The sequence below is a fragment of the Bos mutus genome, chromosome 17 (assembly GCF_027580195.1).
Source record: "Bos mutus isolate GX-2022 chromosome 17, NWIPB_WYAK_1.1, whole genome shotgun sequence".
In the NCBI taxonomy this organism is placed as follows: Eukaryota; Metazoa; Chordata; class Mammalia; order Artiodactyla; family Bovidae; genus Bos; species Bos mutus.
Genome location: NC_091633.1, coordinates 30,176,046 through 30,198,703, shown reverse-complemented (window position 1 = coordinate 30,198,703; position 22,658 = coordinate 30,176,046). Strand labels below are relative to the sequence as shown.

The 22,658-nt window shown below is 39.1% G+C and overlaps 1 protein-coding gene across 2 annotated transcripts in view; it reads left to right on the top strand.

Annotated features, from left to right (window-relative positions):
* Nucleotides 1-22,658, top strand: part of PDGFC (platelet derived growth factor C) — a 253,483-nt gene that overhangs the window by 185,700 nt on the left and 45,125 nt on the right. For both annotated transcript variants that reach the window (XM_070386421.1, XM_005898179.3), the window contains exon 3: nt 4,610-4,790. In XM_070386421.1, the coding sequence (XP_070242522.1) occupies nt 4,610-4,790 (181 nt within the window). The remainder of the gene's footprint in view (nt 1-4,609; nt 4,791-22,658) is intronic.

Here is a 22,658-nt window from a genome sequence, read left to right as displayed (position 1 = left end):
GACATTACTTTGCCAACAAAGGTTCGTCTAGTCAAGGCTATGGTTTTTCCTGTGATCATGTATGGATGTGAGAGTTGGACTGTGAAGAAGGCTGAGCGCCGAAGAATTGATGCTTTTGAACTGTAATGTTGGAGAAGACTCTTGAGAGTCCCTTGGACTGCAAGGAGATCCAACCAGTCCATTCTGAAGGAGATCAGCCCTGGGATTTCTTTGGAAGGAATGATGCTAAAGCTGAAACTCCAGTACTTTGGCCGCCTCATGTGAAGAGTTGACTCATTGGAAAAGACTCTGATGCTGGGAGGGATTGGGGGCAAGAGGAGAAGGGGACGACAGAGGATGAGATGGCTGGATGGCATCACTGACTCAATAGACGTGAGTCTGAGTGAACTCCGGGAGTTGGTGATGGACAGGGAGGCCTGGCGTGTTGCGATTCATGGGGTTGCAAAGAGTCAGACACGACTGAGCGAGTGATCTGATCTGATATATAGATAATCAACAAGGACCTACTGTATAACATAGAAAACTATACTCACCATCTTATAATAACCTACCATGGAAAAGAATCTGAAAAACAATAAATCTATATGTATAACTGAATCACTGTCCTGTACACCTGCAATTTACACAGCATTGTAAGCCAACTATATGCTGATAAAAACTAAATAATTTTCTTAAAGAAAGATCTGAAATAGTGTTTTGGTCTTATGCGTTCACCCAGCCAGCTGATTGAAAACGACTTCATAATTGCCAGGTCCCAGGAGAGCTTCTTGGTTTTCACCCTCTTTGGTCCTCTTTGGTGTAGATGATCTGCCCACTTCTGCTTGGATGGACCCTGTCCCTCCCTTTTCTCTTGGTTCTGTGTCATTTGTCACAGTGGTTTTCCTGCTGCTTCCCTGATGGCTCCTTTTCAGGCTCTTTTTGTTAAAAGTTCTTCCTTCCTGCCCACCCACACTTGAGATGATGTGGTTTCCTGGCATCCTCAGGTGTACTGGGATCCTGTGTCTATATTGCTCCCTCACTGAAACTTCCAATAGCTGCCCTGTAGGCTGCAAACTCAGATGCCCGTGTGGGCAAGTGATGGAGATCAGTGAAGATCTGGGTACTAAAAAAAAAAGCACCATAGAAACTAGACAGGGTTTTTTAAAGAAACTAGACAGGGGTTTTTAAAAACTGGAAAGAGCATGTTCCCTGGCCTAGCCTCCATTTCCATGAAGGAGTAAAGGCCATCCTGACCTCAGGTAGTGAACAATCTATGTGCCTGACACACAGGTGCTGGGGCGAGGCTGTGAGTGAGAGAAAGGCCCCTCCTCTCCTGGAGTGGATGCCAGTTCTACAGACCTGAGCCCACAAGGAGCCACACCAGGGCAAAGAATACTTGAACATCTGGCAAAGACCAGATGTTCAAGTTTGTTTTAAGAAAGCCTGAAATTCAGATTTTTCTGTGAAATTCAACTTTTTCCAAATGGTGATTTACAGGCAGGAAAACCCAACTATTTTATGATTTCATGTATATGTGGAATCTTAAAAAAAAAAGATATAAATGAGCTTATTTCCAAAATGGAAATAGACTCACAGACATAGAGAACAGAATTATGGTTACCAAAGGGAAAAGAGCAGGGGTGGGAAGGGGCAGGAAGGGGTGATGGGAGATAAGTCAGTAGGTTGGGGTGAACATATACACGACTGTGCATAAAACCCATAAACCTCAAGGACTACCTGACGGTAGAGCACAAGGAACTCTACTCACTATATTGTAATAATCTATAATGGAAAAGAATCTGAATATATATATATATATATATATATTATATATATTTATGTAGAACTGAATCACTTTTCAAGTACACTTGAAATTATTAGGTTATAAATTAACTATACTTGAATTAAAAATGAAAAAAATACAGGTAGTGCCTAAAAGATTAATTAATTAAATGTTGACCTAAATATTTTAAAGTAACATAGAACCTCTTTAAACTGTGCTTCCCTGCTTTCAACACTGGTCTAAAAAATAACATTCTCACATTCGACCCTGGAATCCCAAGGTGGCCTCACCTGCACCTGTCCTCTCAGCTTGAGCTCCATCCTGTGCTCACAGACAACCAGCCAGGCCCTGGGGTTCTTCTGTTACATCCTCAGGATTGTGCTTCTTGCTAGAATGCCTTCCCCCACCTCTTCCCCCCAGCAGCCCAGATGCTCCCTTGTAAGCCGACCCTAATCTCACCGTGTAGGGTTTCCCTCACCCTGCCAGCATTCCACAGTGTTTCCTACGCACTCTCATTAGAGCACCCGCCAGGGTTTAATGGACCCTGAGCCCACAGGAGCTGTGGTTTCATATTTGCACCCTGAGAGTCTAGCCAAACACTTTGTACCAAGTCCATGCTTCACAAATACTCACAGAATGATTGACCAGCCTGAAACCAGCTCTCTGCAAACTAGTCCTGGTGGTGACGTCTATCAGCTAGTTTCCCTCCCAAGCACAGAGCAAACATACTCTGTGAATAGCAGCTTTGTTCCACATGGAAACGATCTTGATATAAACATTACTCTTTGATTTAAAATGCTGGTTATCAACTTTTGTACCAGATATGTCTGAAATAACCACCCAGTCTGTTTTACCCCCGTCTTCCTCCCCTGTGCTCCACTTATTGTTCCCACCACACACTTAGAGCAGGCTCCTGGGATGGTTGTCCTAAGGAGGCTTATGCATTTGTAGTTTATATCCGGGACTTGTCATGTGATAGAGCAGAAGTGCTCTCTCCCTTTGGTATTTGAGTTCTTCTCATTTATGCTTTCAAACTCTCAGGGTTATAGGTATGGAGTAGGGGCAATATGTGCTGGGTAGGGATGTGGGGCAAACTGTTAACTGGCAGCTGTATAGCACAACACTTTCAGCACTGCTCAGGAACTGTTCCATTTCCCTTTTCTCAAAATATCCCTGTGAGTCAGGTTGCACTATCCTAATTTAAGGACAAGAAAAATTAGGTTGGAACAGGTATAGTTTCCATTAGAGAGTTCTGGCTAATTATTTAGAATAGGATTTATAAGTATAATTGGTTTGTTATGCACTTTGTCCTTTTTCAACATTTTTTTCTTCTGTAAATTCTATACTATGCAAAATATATTAATTTTCGTTGTCTGGTATATACTGGTTTTAGACTTTCTAAAAAAAAATCTACCAATAGTTTTCATCCACGCCAGACCTCCCTTAAGAAAAATTTGGCAATGTCCTAAGAATTCTGAAATGCAGTTCATAACAGTGATCCTCTATTTATATATGCAGTTGTTTAAAAATAGATATAAAGGCCTACATGCTATGTAAAGTTGACATAACAGCAGTAATTTATATTAAAATAATGCATTTAAGTACATAGATACACATGCCTAATTGCACAAAAATGAAGTAGTCAGATGTTTGTATCTTTTAAGTAACAGACTCATTGTGTATACGATAGCTATGGTAATAGACTAAATGTGTATGTCTAATTGTTTTCATCATGATGCAGAGTATAAGTCATGCTCCTGTTAGTGGTTTGATTCTCTAGAATAGTAATTCTTTTTCCAAAGCATAGACACTTCGTTCAACTTATTTGATAGTTGAATGTCTAGAAAATTGGGTTTAAACTAAACCTTTGAAACATATTTGCTTTTATATGTGAGACAGTATTATGTTGCAGACTCAGATGGACAATAGCAAGAATGTTGCTTATGTGAATGTCCAGTGAACTGTTTGAAAGGCCTGGAGGGTGTGGAGTGAATACCCGTTTTCTGGACTCTCCTGTGTTGGGTGTCCAGGGACCTTGCCCTCCTCATCTACCATCACTGAGACAACCTAAAATGCCTCTACACATTTCTGGAACATTCTATAAGGCAACTCTGCTCTCCATGAGTACCACTGATCGAAACCTTCAAACCCAAGGTAACAGTGGTTAGAGAAGTATTAGTCATTCACTGCTTAGGTTTAAGATGCCATGTGTAATGCAGTGTAAACTAGAAGCACAAGAGAATTGAATCGTTTCTTCAAGAGTTTTACAGCCTAGCCAACTAGATGTATCACGTGCATATATGTAGTTAAATGTTGAAAATATGTGTTTGACAGAAAGAGAAAGACGTCTGTGAGCTGAGGACACACAAAGGTCTCACAGAGGCAATGTAGTACGGAGTGGGATTTGGAGAATATGTATATAATGAAGAGGCTCTAGAAAAGTTTGGACACAGATGAGGATAGGGAGCAAGGAATCTGACCAGGTGAAGGAGTTACTGCCGGGAAGTGTTGGACAATAATCATGGAAATTAAGAGTAGAGCAAAACTGCCATATCCAAATGGAAATTAAACTGAATAATTCATAAATTGTCAGATATGATTGCTACATACAAAATGTCTAAGTTTGACGTGGCTGTTTAGTGAATTTGGAGTTTCCTTACCAATAAGAATGGAGGGCTTAGAATAGAAGACTCATCTTTCTTTAATTGAAAATGCTTTTTCAGTTGTGTCTCATCTTTGGCATATTTTATTCTATTTACACAGTTAAATTTGAGATGAACTCACTCCCTTGAATTCTTAAAATAACAGATCATGGTTTTATGTCTCTTTTCTCCTGGTCTCTTGCAGGTATGATTTTGTAGAGGTTGAAGAACCAAGTGATGGAACCATTTTAGGGCGCTGGTGTGGGTCTGGCAGTGTGCCAGGAAAGCAGATTTCTAAAGGAAATCAAATCAGGATCAGATTTGTATCTGATGAGTATTTTCCCTCGGAGCCCGGGTTCTGCATCCACTACAACATTGTCATGCCAGTAAGTACCACTTAGAGATGCCCCTACGTATGCATTTCAGACTTGGTTATTTATTTTTCCCCTCTTAAACACGAGATTAAGGAAAACCAAGAACCAAAAACTTACTCTGGCTTGATGTTTTTTCATAAGTGTCACTATAGTTATCACAAATAACTTCCGTGTTGTCACTTTAAATCTTTAGTGTCTGTATTGCCTTAAGACTTAGTGCTTTTATATGATGTTTTATTTTTTTCTCCCCCATTAAGGTGACATTGTTCTTTCTATTTCTTTCCATACCCACCAAACGTTGATTTTTTTAGGTGGGTCCCTTACAAATACATCCATGACATTTTTCATCTTTTTTTTTTTTTTTTTTGGAAAATGGCCTGGCGTGCTGTGATTCATGGGGTCGCAAAGAGTCGGACACGACTGAGCGACTGAACTGAACTGAAACTCCCTATTGGAGAAGGAAATGGCAACCCACTCCAGTGTTCTTGCCTGGAGAATCCCAGGGACAGCAGAGCCTGGTGGGCTACTGTCTATGGGGTCGCATAGAATCAGACATGACTGAAGTGACTTAGCAGCAGCAGCAGCAGCAGCAAACTCCCTAGTGGCTCAATAGTAAAGAAGCCACCTGCCAATCCAGGAGATGCAGGTTCAATCCCTGGGTTCGAAAGATCTCCTGAAGAGGGAAATAGGAACCCACTCCAGTGTTCTTGCCTGGGAAATCCCCATACACAGAGGAGCCTGGTGGGCTACAGCCTATGGGCACACAAAAGAGTCACACACAATTTAGCAACTGAACAACAACAAAACGTGTTAAATATTCTTTTCAAATCAATGTTTTAGTAAAATATATATTTTAAAAGCAGTAATCTCAATTTTCCTACTTATCTTAATGTTTATCCTGGTTAAATAATATTTATGTCCTTTGTGCCCCAGTAGAGAAGTTCCAAAATTCTTACAGGAATTTAAGAAATCTATTTTCTCTGATTATAATTGTTACTCTATTTTCATTTGTGTCACAATTTCTTGTACCCTTTATGTATTATTGTAAACATTTGTATCTATTTATTGCACTATAACAAAAGTATTGAAATCATTTTGGCTATTTTTATCCCATTCTACTTATAATAGCAATTCAGAAGTACAAATGTGATGTCCCCTAGTATACTACTCAAATATGATCACCATCACCACTTAAAACAGTATAAAATTGATACCATTAATGGTTTTGACAGATTTAGCAAATCATTGCACACTGGGAGCACAGTATGGTGTGAATTACATGATTTAGTTAATACGTATATCCTAACTGTTTATAAAAGAATATACCTAGCACACTAGCAATTCATGAGGTAATTTAGAAAATATGGAATCAATATTTTGCTTAATATATTTGTATTATAACATTAAACAGAAGTTTCCCTTTTTGATTACCCACACTCAGTTCTGGAAATACTATTTAAGCCACTGATTAAATTGTGAAATTAAGTGTTATTTGAGATACATCTGAAATGAAAGAAAAAAATTTAAATTAAAGCTGGAAAATGAAAATTTTATTTATTTAGTAACAGAATTGTTTATTGTGTGCAATTTAAGATAAGGGAGATATTTCTAAAATATATGTTATGAATTTTATATGGTAACTTTCGATCAGTCTCCTTATATAGATTATTTAAGGTATCTTTATCTTAAATATACAGTAGCTTTAATAAAATTTAATAATTTCATCTAGAAAAGTGTTAATGGTAGACAAAGATGAACTTATTTAAAAATGCATTGATACTGTGATTTTTAGCTTGAATGAAGCCACTGGGAATTTATCATCCTTTCACAGTACTCTGCTTCACAGAATTTGTGAGTTTAATATTTGTTTTAAGTCTAAAATAGCCTTGGAGGCCATGGCTACACTTTCACAAAGTTATGCAGTCCATATTTTCAGTTTGGGTTTTAGCACAGCTAATATTCTTATATATTTAAATATGAAACAATCAAATTTTGCTGTAAAACATAATGATAGATCTTGAATCATATAGAAGATTTGATTTACCCCAAACCTGTAACAAAAATAAACTTGAAACTGATAAGTTATTTGTATTTTAAATCAGCTAGCATCTTCATATTATGTTGATAGCAACCTATTATCATCCCGCAGAATAAGACATGAAAGTGAAAACATATGTATGCCCACACCAATGGTTGTCTTTTTCTAATTTTATGGTCTCATGAGTTTTCTGATTGTGTAGCCCATGCAGTTGTGTGGAGGAAATTAAATATATAAAGACAAAAACAGGAAATGTACAAGGCCTCGTTTAGTCCCAGCCCCGTTACAGTTTTTCAGTAAGTGGTTGAGCATTGAGTTGACCATGCAACACAGTCACCTCAGCTTAACTTGTAACAGCAGGTTCACTGACACTTGTGTTTCTATATGTAAGTGTATGTCAGATTCCTGAGCCTGGAGATGAGATAAAGACATATAGAAGATCTGCTGTAAGTACCACCCATCCTCTGGACCAGAAAGGGTCTTGCCCCCTGAATTTGACTCGTTACCAGAGATTCACTGTGACTAATACCAGGAACTTCATTTCGAGATTCTGGGTGGAAAGGGTGTCAATCACTGATTGCATCATCAAAATTAAACTCAGTGCATTTTTAGATCATTATTGAAATAGCTGGATGAATTGTAAATATGGACTTTGGGGGCTGGGGGTTGACAAACTCCTGGGCTCTGTTGAGCTGTGTCTTTCTTTGTATCTAAGTTGCCCAGTGATGGCTGCCTGGGAAAAACAGCACAGGAGCCCTTATTCTAGTTTGCTTTCTGCTTAGAAAGCCAGCAAGCTAGGGACAGAGAAATGAGAGAACAGGACAGTGGTTCCTGCATTGCCTTATGTGATGTGGTGATTTCAGTCTTGCCAGATTGCTCTCTGGAGTGATCATTGGTACGTGAATTGTACCGTGTCACAAGCTTTCTTTCAGGTTTAAGTTTTCTCTGACAGTTTATCTGCCATTCCTTCCTTTGTCCTTTGTCCTAATTGCATGCACCCATCTCTCTTCCCATGCAGCCACACCCATTCTGCTCTCAATAACTGCCTGAAGTTGCTAGGTGAAACTTTGACAAGTAATTTTGCTTTGCAACTTCACGGAGTGTTTTGAATTATCACCATGCATCGCTAATGGCACCCCTCCCTGCCTGTCCCTCTGCCCCGTTGCATCCTTGCCAACAGGACAGCATCCATCAGTCTTATCTGTGTATCAGTGAAGGAAAGCCTCAGGGGGAAAGATTGCCTTTTGGAGCATAGGCTTTAAAGTTCTGTGGCATTTGCTCAGGGGCAAGTGCTCCTCTGAACCCCTGGATCATCACTCATACTTTTTTTTTTCTTCCTTTTTTGGCCAGAGATGAACTTCATAATTAGCTCCCCCAGCTCCCCAGAGGCCATAGTCCCACTGACTGTAAACTCATCAGTGCAAGGTAGAGCCAAGGGGCCACTGGCCTGATGGCTTCTCGGTTTTGTACTAAAGACGATATTCAGCACAGGTCCCGAGTGGGCTCTGAACTTCGTGCCTTGAGGTTTGTCGCTGTGCAGCTGCTCAGTGGTACCTCATCCTCCATTGCTCCTGGAGGGTCTCTGAACCCCATGGAGCTGCCTCATTTACTGTATGTTGCACAGTAGTAATGACTCATAAACCAGAAAACTGAACAATAGAGTAATGACACCAAATATTCTCCTTGGCCTGGTGTGTTATGTTCTATTGCCAAGGACCATGATGCTTACCGTCTTTAAAGAATGGAATTGGCATCTTTTTTGGTTGGAGACTAGACACCCAAGTAGTTAAATTAGTGCCTACTTATGATGTCATGTGCATTGATGTACATAGTCATCTTTCCTGCTTTTTAATAATTATCTGAATGAATATTTTGCATCTTTTCATACATAGAAAACTGTGGAGTATAATAGCACTTTTCTGGGATAATTATAAAGAAAGTTTATTTTAATATCTTTTGTATTTAACAAATAAGACTGAACTCTGCAGTCCTTTTTTGGGAGCTTGAATGAATATTTGATTCTAGTCAGCCTTTAAAATTCCATGGCTCTGATCACCATACATCTTAGCAGGAGAGTTTTAATGCATTAGTTAAAATTCTCAGAAGCAGTTTTTGTCACACGTGTTTCCATTAACAATTGTGCTTACCTTTGTAAGATGATTCACCCACTATCTTTCACTCCACTAGTGAATGAGAGCATACAGTGAAACAAGGGATCCCTTACTATTGTGAACAAAGTGATGCTGGTCTGGGTCTCCCACCTTGTAGGCAGATTTTTTACCATCTGAGCCACGAGGGGAGTCGTTAGTATATTTTACATATATTGTATATAGATATTCTTTCCTTTGAAATATTAAACTTCTAATACTTTTTCTTGATTCCCAGGTACCTTAGACTAAGACATAAATAAAATTCATCTTCACATTTTGCTCTTTCAAGTAGATATTATAGACTAAGTGTTAGTTTAGGGAAAAACTTAGCATAAGATATGTACCTGAAACTATATGGCTAGTTGTTAAGAGCTTAAAAAGTACTAACAGATTGACTACACACATTAAAAATTTTAGAATTTTCATGCAGTTTTCAAGAATTATTTGTGGAAATGTATATTCTCCAGTCATGCTCCATTAATAAGTAATGGAAAAGAAAACCAGGGCAAAGGATATATATTCAGCTTCCCAGTGGTGCATAAGGAGTTAATAATGTCTTTGATTTTTGTTTCCTTTATGCTAGAAGAGAGGGGAAAAAAGGCCCGGTAGATTAGCAGTGAGAGATTGTTTGGGAAGAAATGAAGCAAAACTGAAATAAAACAGTGCAAGCTTGTTTCTGTTTGGAGGCCACACACATTGAGAGCCAGTGCACATTTCAGATCTCTTAGAAAGAAAAGAAAATTTCTTGTTTAATTTCGGAGTAATTTATAATAGAGTATGTATGTTTTACTTTGTGTACTGTAGTATAAGCACCATTATTTTAAAATGTTAAACCTACAAAGGCTGAAAAATAACATCTTTTTTCATATCAAAAACTTTGTGAAAAGTTTTATTTTTTAAAAAATCTTGGCCTTCATGTAAAATATGTATCATATTTTTTGTTAACCAAGAAACAGTATTTATTTTTAAAATATGTATTTGTTGGGCAGTTACATCACAAAACCATACCTGTTTTTGAAACAAAATGTATAAATCCAGATCTGAGTATTTTTAATGGTTTTATTTATATAAGAGAGCTATTCTTCTTGAGGATAATATTACTTGTAATCCATACTTTTTTAATGGTTCTGAGTTTTGAGGACTCTTTTTCTCCAATCTGGTTAGTATTTTGAAGGGTGATTAAACTACTGCTGTTTTCTTTCAAAATGGTTTTATTGAATATTATGTTTTAAAGAGTTTTAACCTAAGCATTCTGATCAGAAGTGGTAACAGTATTTTCAACAGTTTATTTGCTCTCCTTTTCAATTTAATGACTGGATCAGTTTAGATCAAAAAAATAGATATTAGAGCTGCTACCATACCACTTGACTCCATATAATTTTTCAATTTATTTATTTATTTATTTGGCCATTGGGTCTTAGTTGTGGCACACGTGTTCCTCACTGCATCCTGCAGGATCTTTTGTTGTGGCACACACACTCTCGTTGTGGCTCACAGGCTTAGGCTTAGTAGTTGTGGCACCTGGGTTTAGTTGCCCCATGGCACATGGGATCTTAGTTCCTTGACCAGTTATCAAACCCACATCTCCTGCATTGCAAGACGGATTCTTAACCACTGGACCACCTGGGAAGTCCCCTTGACTCCATATATTTTGATCTTCTTTCCTTTATTGTCTGAAAATAAAGGAAAGGAGGAGGAGGGTGGAATATGAATGAATCGAAGCCTTCTTTAATACAATCCCATGCAACTCATCTTCCTTTAAGTTGCTTCCAAATTTGTTCCATTATTAGTATGATTTTAATTTTAATTTTCTTAAATTACCAAAGGTTATTGTTTAATCTTTTTACATTTTTATTGAAATACAGTAGATTTATAGTGTTGTGTTAATTTCTTCTGTACAGCAGAGTGATTCAGTTATACATATCTGTATAGATATAGATATATTCTTTTCTTATGTAATCTTTTCCATTATGGTTTATCACAGTATATTGAACCTAGTTCCCTGTGTTACTTTTTCTTTTTTGATATGTATAACTGGCACCTGTTGGATATCACACATGTTTTATTCTTACTAGTAAAATTATACCCAGAGATGAATGTATGTGAGAGAAAGTGTAAGTATGACAACCACTTGCAGCCCAGCATGTGCTCTCCTGACCCAATGAGCTTTCCTGCGAAGTACATGTGGGAAGTGAAGGGGCGACGGGTTGGGAGCAGAGGGTGTGTGGTTTCCACCAGGCAGGCTCAGAGGACACTTGAGGCCTGAGGGGCCATTGAGGAATGCATGACTGATCACCAAAGGAGTTATTAATTATGCAGGATGAGGGGTACAGAGCCACTCAGTGAATATTGGCCTTGGGGGCAAGAAAGGAGGGAGGAGATGTTTTCCACCCCTTCTGGATATGCCGGTAGGTTTATCACTATTATGATCTTGTCAAGAAGAGGCTTACCTGAAGGCCAGATTTGCTTTTATGTTGTTCAGTTTAAGAAAAATTCCAGCTAACTCTCAAACAAGGCATCAGATTCATTGGTTCACTTTCTCAGGGGAAGGAAAAATAAATAAATAAATAACAGTATCGTAACCCAAGTCCCATAGGAGAGAAAATGTCAAAATGTATTCAAGATTTTTAAGAATCATAAATCTTCATAACAAACTGCATTGCATTCCTATGTTATTATATTAAACTGATGTGAACAAATAAAAATTTAGGTTTAAACCTTTTAAAATTAAATTTTATTTACCTTAAGAGAGAATTAAGAGAAAAATGTGTTCTTAGAATTTTTTTTGTAGCAAAGAATGCAAGAAGTATTTTAAGTATAATATGTCTACACTAGAGTCTGAAACACATTGGAATGATTTGATTTTTATTAAAATATACAACTTACTTGTATATTTATGCAGGGAGTCTTGAGGTGACAGTGTTTTTTTGCATCAAAGAAATTATACAATTGCTGCAGAGACTAAACTCTTACTTGGCTAAGAGCTGTTAAATATATTTTTACACCCACCCTCCAACCCTTGGACACAGAGCTCCCTTTCACGTGAAGAGTATGGGCTGTCTTCCATTTCTGCTGATGTTTTTTGTTCCAGTTAATTCCGAGCTATCTAAGAAACAATCTCACAGATAGAATGATTTGTAGTTGGAAAGAAAAAGGCAGTTGCTAAAACTGCAGAAACGGTAAAAGGCAGACAGATCATTTTAAGTTAATATACCCAAGTGGGTTATAAATTAGAATTTAGACTAATTGAAAGTTTGGAGTTTGATTCATATTTTCACATCAAAAGCCACAAAGATTTAAAAGCTTAGGGTCAACACAGCAATCTAAATCCAATGAAGAGAACTGCTCTCTAGAAGTAAGTTTGTCACCATTTAAAATGACAAAATAGATATGTTTTCTTCAATATCCCCATCCATGTTCCTGATAATTCTTTTCTTTTAGCATTTATTGAAGAATATGTGATGAGATATTTTGTTATGAGAAAATTCATAGATGTATATGGTATTGCCCTCTGTCTCTTAAGAGCCTCTCTTGCTTTGGAGAAGAAATATATACTGTACAATATTTGTACAATACGTGTACAAAATATATCTGTACAAGTATTTGTGTGTGTCAGTATGTCCTACAAGTAGCGGGAAAGATTTTGAGAAGGAAGAGAGGCCACTGTTGAGAGCAGAGGATATCACAACTCTTAAAGAAAACCAAACAAACTAGCAAACAAATAAACACCTGGGAATTATCTAGCATAAATTTGATAGCAACTATATAATAAATATCTCTCAAGAATTTATTAAAAATGTATATTATCAGATGTCAGAGTTTATGATTCTCTTTTTCTGGAGAAAAATAAAATTATCTGCATTTTCATCAAATGTGCTTAGAGATTCTGATCCGAGACGATCTCACACTGAATTAGAGGGAGGAGTATGCTCTAAACCACAAACTGAGCAGGATACAGACAGTTTTACTACAAGATGTTGGGGAAATACTTTTTTATATTCAAACAAGCATGAATATTTTATGGGTAGACTGGAGACTCTGCTTGCATATTTTATAGCTAACATGCCCATGTGTTCTCTATTTTTCCAGATTTCAAAAAAGAGTGAGATTTTCCCTTAGAATTAGATGGATATATTTCAATTTTTTTCCAATTATTCCAGTGAGATTTTTTTTTTCATGATTTCAGTTTGTAGTACTTGCTTTTATTGTACCAACTTTTTCTGAGCTTCCGATTAAAACCCATCAAGTTTGTCAACTGTCAGTGTCTGTTATGCCTGGAGCTACGATGCATGACCACCTGCCATCTTTTCTGGGTTAACACTAGCTTGTCTGATAATTTGCAGATGGCGAAGGCCCAGCACCAAGGCACCGTTCCAGGATACATGTTTTTTTCTCGGGTGTGATGAGGGTGATGAGACACTGCCAGTTAAACAAGACTGTCCCGACCATCAAGAAACATTCTTTCATTCTTCCTGTATGCTTTGACATGCAATCTTAATTTTGTCAGAGTTACAGTTGCTTGTCTTTAAAAAGCAGCTCTTCTTGGGCTAGTTACACACTTGGCCGTTCCCATGCCCCTTTTCTCTACCCAACTGTTGTCCTTTGGAGGCAGGCACTTCTGGTTCCTTTAAGTCAGCAGCTCCCAGGGACCAATTTCATGGAAGACAATTTTTTGCACAGACTGTGGAGTGGGGGATGGTTTTCAGGATGATTCAAGCACATCATATTGTATTTATTTATTTATTTTCGGCTGTGCTGAGTCTTCCTTGCTACGTGCAGGCTTTCTCAAGTTGCAGAGAGTGGTCGCTCTTCTCTAGTTGCAGTGTGCAGGTTCCTCATTGCAGTGCTTTCTCTTGTTGCAGAGCACGGGCTCTAGGCATGTGTACTTCCGTAGTTGAGGCACTCAGGCTTAGTCCCTCCGTGGCATGTGGGATCTTCCCAGACCAGGAATTGAACCTGTGTCCCCTGCATTGGCAGGCAATTCTTATCCACCGTGCCAGCAGGGAAGTCCAAAGCGTGTTACATTTCCTGCACACTTTATTTCTGTTATTATTAGATCAGCTCCACTTCAGATCATCAGGCCTTAGATCCTGGTGTTAAGTGATGCTCTTAGAATTGACCTTCAGGTCACCGGCGTTTGTTGCTACTTCTTGCTTCTTTGGTTTTAAGAACTGTTTGTGAGCGTCCTTGACTTCATGTTCTAAAGGTGAGGCCTGCACACTCTTTCACCCTCCTGCTTCCACACCTGTGGACACCTCCCGTCCCCTCCCCCGCACCCCCTACCCTCTGTTGGATCCTAACTATGTCCAGATCCAGATGCATTGTGTACATCATGGCAGCCACGCAATCATTTCTCACAGCTAAGCCATGAAGTATGCTGTGACAGCGTCTCCTTTCTTGCCCTCTGTTTTGTTTTATTTTCCTTAGAGCTATATCGGTTGGGGACTTGCTTATCTTTCTATATATTTATCACTGATTAATCCCCAAATCACTCCTCAAATTTTGTGAATCTGCTCTCTGTGTAGTCAGATGCATTAAGTTTCCTAATAAATTCATCTTCCAGAAGAAATCCCTGCAGGAACAGTCGGTCTGCTTCTCTGTGGGCTGGCTGCCCTTTACCTGCTGCCCAGCCATCATCCTTGAGGCTTTGCCTCCACCACTGTCCTGAGCATTCCCTTTGCTGTTGTCTTGAATTAGATCCCTTGTTTGCCGGATCTTTTGTCTTCCTCTCTTTTACTTTACTTCCTTATTTGGGAAGGGAGCAAAAGCCCCATGAATTTACTGAGAAAAAAGGAGTATCATAGAGAAAGTTTTTGTGATCTTGCGTAACTGAAAATGCCTTGATTTAACCCTCCAACTTGAATTCTTGGCTCAGACTAGAATCTGAGTTGACCACTTTGAAGCTGACTGGACATTCTGTGCATGTGATGGGCTTGCTGACAAAGGTGTTTACTGTTCTGTGAGCTGGCAGGGTCAGTTCCTTGAAAACCCCCAGATTCCCCTTGTCTCTTCTCTAAGGAGTCCTGGCTGCCAGTTCTCTGGACTCAGAGCTGAGTCACAGCATTAGGTATAAAGGTTTATATTCAACCTCCTCCTCACCGCACATTCAGAAAAACAGTGCTGCTCCCTTTTCTGCTTGGGTTCCTCAGGCCATAAATCCTTGTGTTAATCATGCTCAGGGAACAAATTCAAGCTGGGTTAAATCCCTCTTCCAGCGCCGAAGTAGTTTTGGGGTGTCTGATGTTTCACGATCTCCAACCTGTCCCCCTCTTTGCAGCCTCCCGTCATTACCACAGCCATAAGTACCTGACACCACCCGACCCCACAGCTTTGGGTGATTCTTTCGTGTCGGTGAGGTGGCTTCTGGGCCTTTCCTCCTGCAGGTCCACCAATGCAACAACTACACATCCACCTGCCTGTAGCTTTCAAGTGTTGTCTCAGTAGGCGCCTTTCCTTTTTTTTTTTTTTTTTTTGCCTTAAAGGCTTATGCATTTAAAAATACCTTTAGAACTGCAGAGCTACAGTCACTATAGTTTCATTTCTTTTCTTTTATTCCTATAGTAATTTCTTACTAAAGACTGAGTTATCCAGTTAAAAAAACATTCACAAAGTCTGCACAATATTGAAGACACAGTACATGCAGGGTGTGGTGCTCTGTAATTGGTTTTTAGGAACTGTTACTAATTCAAGGCTTTCCCTGGTGGCTCAGATGGTAAAGAAACTGCCTACAATGCAGGAGACCCGGGTTTGATCTCTGGGTCAGGAAGAACCCTTGGAGAAAGGAATTGCTGCCCATACCAGGATCCTCAAGTGTGTGGCCCCATTGCACAGTGATGCCAACCAAACCAAAACTTCAGAGTTTGGAGCAGAGAAAGGTCTATTGCAGGGCCAAGAAAGGAGATGGGTGATTAGTTGTCCCACAAACCCCAAACTCCCCAAACGGTTTTAGGAAAGCATTTTAAAGGCCAAGTGAGTTAGGGGCGTGGTTGGTTGTTGCACACTTCTTGGTCTTAAAATCCTTTGTGCTTGCAGCTGTCCATCTTAGGTCAGGTCACAGTGTTCTTATAAACCTCCAACAAGATAAATGTTATTCTCTGATCTGCAACTTTTTATCTCTAAATGGATGAAAAGCATTATACCTTTAAAAGTCAGAGTCTTGAGAATGGGCTACCCTGTCTATTTCCGGCTGTAGGCAACATTCTTAACTTGTAGCAAGAGCAATAGAATATAAATATTAAGGTAAAAGAAATGTAGAATGACTGCTACCCTCCCAGCCCAGAAATAAGCCACTGTAGAGGTTGCTTTGCATGATTATGCTAATATTATGTTTAGTTTTTTAAAGTTGCAGAGGCAGAGAGGACTTGATGAGCTAGTTAATATTTCCTGAACTATGTTTCAGGATTAATATCCTGCCTAGAAGTAATGGCAACCCACTCCAGTACTCTTGCCTGGTGAATCCCTTGGATAGACGAGGCTGGTGGGCTATAGTCTGTGGGGTCTCAGAGTCTGACATGACTGAGCGACTGATACACATATGCATAGTAGTAAGCACTAGGATACCAACCATGATTCATTCTCTATACCTGTCAGTCATACCAAACAACTTATATATGATCGACACATCTGAGAAAATGCTATCCTTAAAAACATTCCTCAAATATTCATTTATTTGAGTAGTGCTATTCATGCATTTGAATGCTTTGAACATTAAGACTAGAGCTTTTACATTTTTACCTATTCCCTTAACTAAGATAACATATTTGTTATTTATTTAAGATTACTCTAAAACCACATGAACCTGATTTTGTGTCTTATATATTTTTTCTTCCTCTGACAGTCTTAGAACAAAACTAAAAGGTCGGTATGATTAGTCTTATGATTTTTTTTTTAATTGACATATAGTTGATTTACAATGTCATGTTAGTTTCAGGTAAACAGCAAAGTGATTCAGTTATACATGTGTGTATGTATGTGTGTGTTCTTTTTAAAATTCTTTTTCTTTTCCCTTATAGGCTCTTACAAAATATCTAGTATAGTTCCTTGTGGAGGGAGAAGTTAATTTTTGAAAGTCAAGTATATTTTAAACATATTTTGGAAAGAGATTGCTTAACAATGTCAGCTTGGAAACAGTTGAATCAGGCAGAAGAGAATGAATATTAATTGAATGCTTGATGGGCACATTTTTGGTTTTGACATACCTTTTTTTGCCTGTGCTGGGTCTTTGTTGCTGCATGGGCTTTTCACTTACTGTGGCAAACAGCGGGTATGGTGCACAGGCTTCTCATTGCAGTGGATTGTCCTGTTGTGAAGCACAGGCTATAGAGGGCATGGGCTTCAGTAGCTGCTGCATGTCGGCTTGGTAATTTCTGCTCACCGACTCTAGAGCCCAGGCTCAACACTTGTGGTGCAGTTGTTCCACGGCATGTGGGATCGTCCCAGATCAGAGATTGAACCCGTATCTCCTGCACTGGCAGGTGGATTCTTTCCCACTAAGCCAGCAGAGAAGCCCTTGATGGACATTTTTATATCATTTAACCCCCATAATTCATTTAAACGATTATTTTTAGATTATGACTCAGTGAAGTGAGGATGTTTAAATAGACATCCTGGAAGGTGAAGTCAAGTGGGCCTTAGAAAGCATCACTACGAACAAAGCTAGTGGAGATGATGGAATTCCAGTTGAGCTATTTCAAAGCCTGAAAGATGATGCTCTGAAAGTGCTGCACTCAATATGCCAGAAAATTTGGAAAACTCAGCAGTGGCCACAGGACTGGAAAAGGTCAGTTTTCATTCCAATCCCAAAGAAAGGCAATGCCAAGGAATGCTCAAACCACCGCACAATTGCACTCATCTCACACGCTAGTAAAATAATGCTCAAAATTCTCCAAGCCAGGCTTCAGCAATATGTGAACCATGAACTTCCTGATGTTCAAGCTGGTTTTAGAAAAGGCAGAGGAACCATAGATCAAATTTCCAACATCCGCTGGATCATGGAAAAAGCAAGAGAGTTCCAGAAAAACATCTATTTCTGCTTTATTGACTATGCCAAAGCCTTTGACTGTGTGGATCACAATAAACTGTGGAAAATTCTTCAAGAGATGGGAATACCAGACCACCTGACCTGCCTCTTGAAAAGCCTATATGCATGGAACAGTCTTATAGACTCTGTGGGAGAGGGAGAGGGTGGGAAGATTTGGGAGAATGGCATTGAAACATGTAAAATATCATGTATGAAATGAGATGCCAGTCCAGGTTCGATGCACGACACTGGATGCTTGGGGCTGGTGCACTGGGATGACCCAGAGGGATGGTATGGGGAGGGAGGAGGGAGGAGGGTTCAGGATGGGGAGCACATGTATACCTGTGATGGATTCATTTTGATATTTGGCAAAACTAATACAATTATGTAAAGTTTAAAAATAAAATAAAAAAAAAACACTAAATCATCAAAAAAAAAGAAAAACCTATATGCAGGTCAGGAAGCAACAGTTAGAACTGGACATGGAACAACAGACTAGTTCCAAATAGGAAAAGGAGTACGTCAAGGCTGTATACTGTCACCCTGCTTATTTCACTTCTATGTAGAGTTCATCATGAGAAACGCTGGGCTGGAAGAAGCACAAGCTGGAATCAAGATTGCCGGGAGAAATGTCAATAACCTCAGATATACAGATGACACCACCTTTATGGCAGAAAGTGAAGAGGAACTAAAAAGCCTCTTGATGAAAGTGAAAGTGGAGAGTGAAAAAGTTGGCTTAAAACTCAACATTCAGAAAATGAAGATCATGGCATCTGGTCCCATTACTTCATGGGAAAGAGATGGGGAAACAGTGGAAACAGTGTCAGACTTTATTTTTTTGGGCCCCAAAATCACTGCCAGATGGTGACTGCAGCCATGAAATTAAAAGACGCTTACTCCTTGGAAGGAAAGCAGAGACATTACTTTGCCAACAAAGGTCCGTCTAGTCAAGGCTATGGTTTTTCCTGTGGTCATGTATGGATGTGAGAGTTGGACTGTGAAGAAAGCTGAGCGCCAAAGAATTGATGCTTTTGAACTGTGGTGTTGGAGAACACTCTTGAGAGTCCCTCGGACTGCAAGGAGGTCCAGCCAGTCCATTCTAAAGGAGATCAGTCCTGGGTGTTCTTTGGAAGGAATGATGCTAAAGCTGAAACTCCAGTACTTTGGCCACTTCATGCAAAGAGTTGACTCATTGGAAAAGACCCTGATGCTGAGAGGGATTGGGGGCAGGAGGAGAAGGGGACGACAGAGGATGAGATGGCTGGATGGCATCATGGACTCAATGGACGTGAGTCTGAGTGAACTCCGGGAGTTGGTGATGGACGGGGAGGCCTGGCGTGCTACAATTCATGGGGTCGCAAATAGTCGGACATGACTGAGCGACTGAACTAAACTGAACTGAAAGCCACGCTGCCTCTGGGCTGATTTGGGAAAATATATCAGGAAGGTCATTGAGAAACAAATATTTTGCTATTCAAACACCTAACTGTTATTTCTGCTGATAATGATGTTATGGCTACTTGGGAACTTTGAGAAGTTGGTGAGCTAAATTAGAATTTACCAATGTTATAAAATTATAGTGGTAATAAATATTGAGGGTTATTATACTTTTTCCACATAGTTACCTTTAAAGTGCAAACAAGATGTAAGTTCCTTTAATAATCACTTTCAAAGTAAACACTGTATTACCAAAAAATAAGAAGTCCATGGAGTCATTATCTCACTGATCATATTTCATTTATCCATCAAGTTCCATTGCAGTTGAAAAATTACACAGTTGCCTGTAAGTAACCTAGAATCTTTTCAGCTCCAAAGACTTTTTCAGGATTTTGTCATTAAGGAAACTGAAGGCTAGCACTGGTACAAAGAAACAGAAAAATAAAGTTGGAAAACAAGCATAAGGAGGCAAATTAAACTTCATCGACAGTCTCCTATGAAGCATCAAAATGATGTAGCCGACTGGAATACCAAAGAAGACCCAGAGCATTTTTAGTCTGAAATTATGCATTTTGTGCACAATGTCTGAAAACTAGTAGACACTTGATAAGATTTCAAGTGAATGGAAGAGAAAACATTCTTCTAAGTATTAATATATGCAGAGAATGCTATTTCACAGTTGTTTGCAGGATGACTACCTGGAGTTCACCAAAGGCTCAGTGTCTTGGCCCCAGGACAGAGGTCCTATGTCTGCCTAGGTCATTTCCACTCTAGACAAATAAGTCGACCATTAAACCATATTGGAAAAGAATATGGAAAAGAATGTGCCTATGTGCAAAGCTGACTCACTTTGTTGTACACCTGAAACTAACACAACACTGTAAATCAACTATACTCCAATAATATAAATTTTTTAAAAAGTAAGTCAGCTTTTGTTTCACTGTGAGTAAAAGCCATTATGGAAATACCTGTCTCGTACCTTGCCCTGTGTTTCTCCACTGCAAGTAGTTATTCAGAAGCTGGATTAAGGCTGTCATCTGTTGCCTTAAAATACCATATGAATTATCTTAAGTACTTCTAAAGCAGGTTTGCTTAAGAAAGCTAAGGTTTCCATTTAAAAACATTTTTTTTCCCTTTGAGAGAATAATAAGAAAGGCATTGAAGTGGCAATTATCCAAGGCTCTAAAATAAAACCTAAGATAGGAAGAGGAAATAAACATGGGTAGCTCCAAGTCAGCTTGTGCAAATGTTCTAATACTGCGTCTAAAATTGTGCTTATAAATTTCATAGCACCGCTAGAGAGGAAATGCCTTTTTCCAGAAGAATAACATTCTGATAGAGCTTGGGGGAAAAAAAAGGCATTTTCCTGCTGGGTATAAGTTAATGAAATAGCATTAAGGATAATGAGTTGTTTTAGGAAGAGTCACATGAAAGACACCAAATTGTTCCAGAGACAGAAAGACACTGCGTGCTCAGACTTGACTTCCAATGCTTGAGTGAGGCGATGTGGAAAGAGATGACACATCCTTTGGATGAGAGTCTTTAGAAGTCATCTCAAGCATTCTGACAGAAATATTCTCCTTTTTTTTTGTTTCGAATATGATGAGTGATGCTTTGTGGTATTCTAAGCCCATTACTGGTAAAAGTAATAAAAGGAACTCCTGAATCCACCCAGGCTGCAGTGTTTTGTTAACATTGGAGGTTCCCTTTTAGCCTTGGTCTTCTGCAGGGAACTGATTGCCGTGAATTTAATGTTTATATGCTGCTTACTCACCTTGTGGAACTCCGCTGAAGTCTGTAATGGTAGCAGTACAAGTGCGGATTGACAGTTGTGCATTTGTGCTGTGTATTTCAATTGGTCTTCCCAGATCCTGGCATCATGCAGGTGATGTTGTCTCTTCCAATAGAACTCCTTGTTCCATAAAAAGCCTTCACTATTGCCCCTGGCTTTGCCACAGTTTATTTGGCAAGAATGCTGTAGCATTATTCCATATTTGAGCAATTTAAGTAAATTAACTCTTTGAAAGCACCGTTTTGGATTCTGTGTTGTAGTGCCCTTGTGCATCTAGTTTTCACTTCTTTATTTGTACTGTGAGGCCATGGCAATTTGGCTTAAGTAAGGGGTTTAGTCATTTGACCTGAAGATATATGGAATTTTGTATTTTAACTGTAACTTTGTATTAAGCTGATTAAAAACACTCCAGCCTTCTGACATAAATAATAGTAGTATGAACCATTTCTTTAATATTTGCTACTATATTGGGTTCTTGATATTTGTCCTCTCATTTATTCTTTATAATAACTATGAGAAGAGATTCCCATTTTCCCTGTGAGGGAGTATACCCAGAAAGAATGAAGCTTGCCTAAGATTCAGAGGAAAGAAACAGAAAAAAAAAAAAAAAAAGATAGATCATGAATTTCAACCATAGTGTTATCTCCTAATCAACTTTTGTTCAATAAGAATTTGAACATTCTATTTTGAAATAATTGTAAGCTGACATTCATCTGTGAGAAAGATCTCTTCACCTGGTTTTCCCTAAAGGTAGTATTTCCCATGACTGTACACAGAAGCATATCACAACCTAGAAAGTGACACAGACACAGCCCACCAACCACGAAAAGAAATTTTGGGATAAAAATACACGGTACTGTAGCAGGTATTAATAACAGTGTTATGCAAAAAGACTTTTGGAAATGAAAGTTAAAAGGATGTTTGATTAATACATAGTTTTTTTAAATGACTCAATAAAGAAAGAGCACACACTTTTGCATCATGAAATGGCTTCAGACTATCAGCTGCGATCATGAGAAGGATTTCTATTCTGAGCTGCTACTGCTGCTGCTGCTGCTAAGTCGCTGCAGTCGGGTCTGACTCTGTGCGACCCCACGGACTGCAGCCTACCAGGCTTCTCCGTCCATGGGATTCTCCAGGCAAGAACACTGGAGTGGGTTTCCATTTCCTTCTCCGATGCATGAAAGTGGAAAGTGAAAATGAAGTCGCCCAGTCGTGTCCGACTTATCAACCCCATGGACTGCAGCCTACCAGGCTTCTCCATCCATGGGATTTTCCGGGCAACAGTACTGGAGTGGGGTGCCATTGCCTTCTCCCCTATTCTGAGCTAGGTGATCTGAAATTCTGTAGTGTGGTGCAGAATTCTGTAGTGTAGACTAGAATGTCTATCATAGAATAAATCTTATAAAACCAAAAATAATACCACAAATCACCCCTCCTTGAT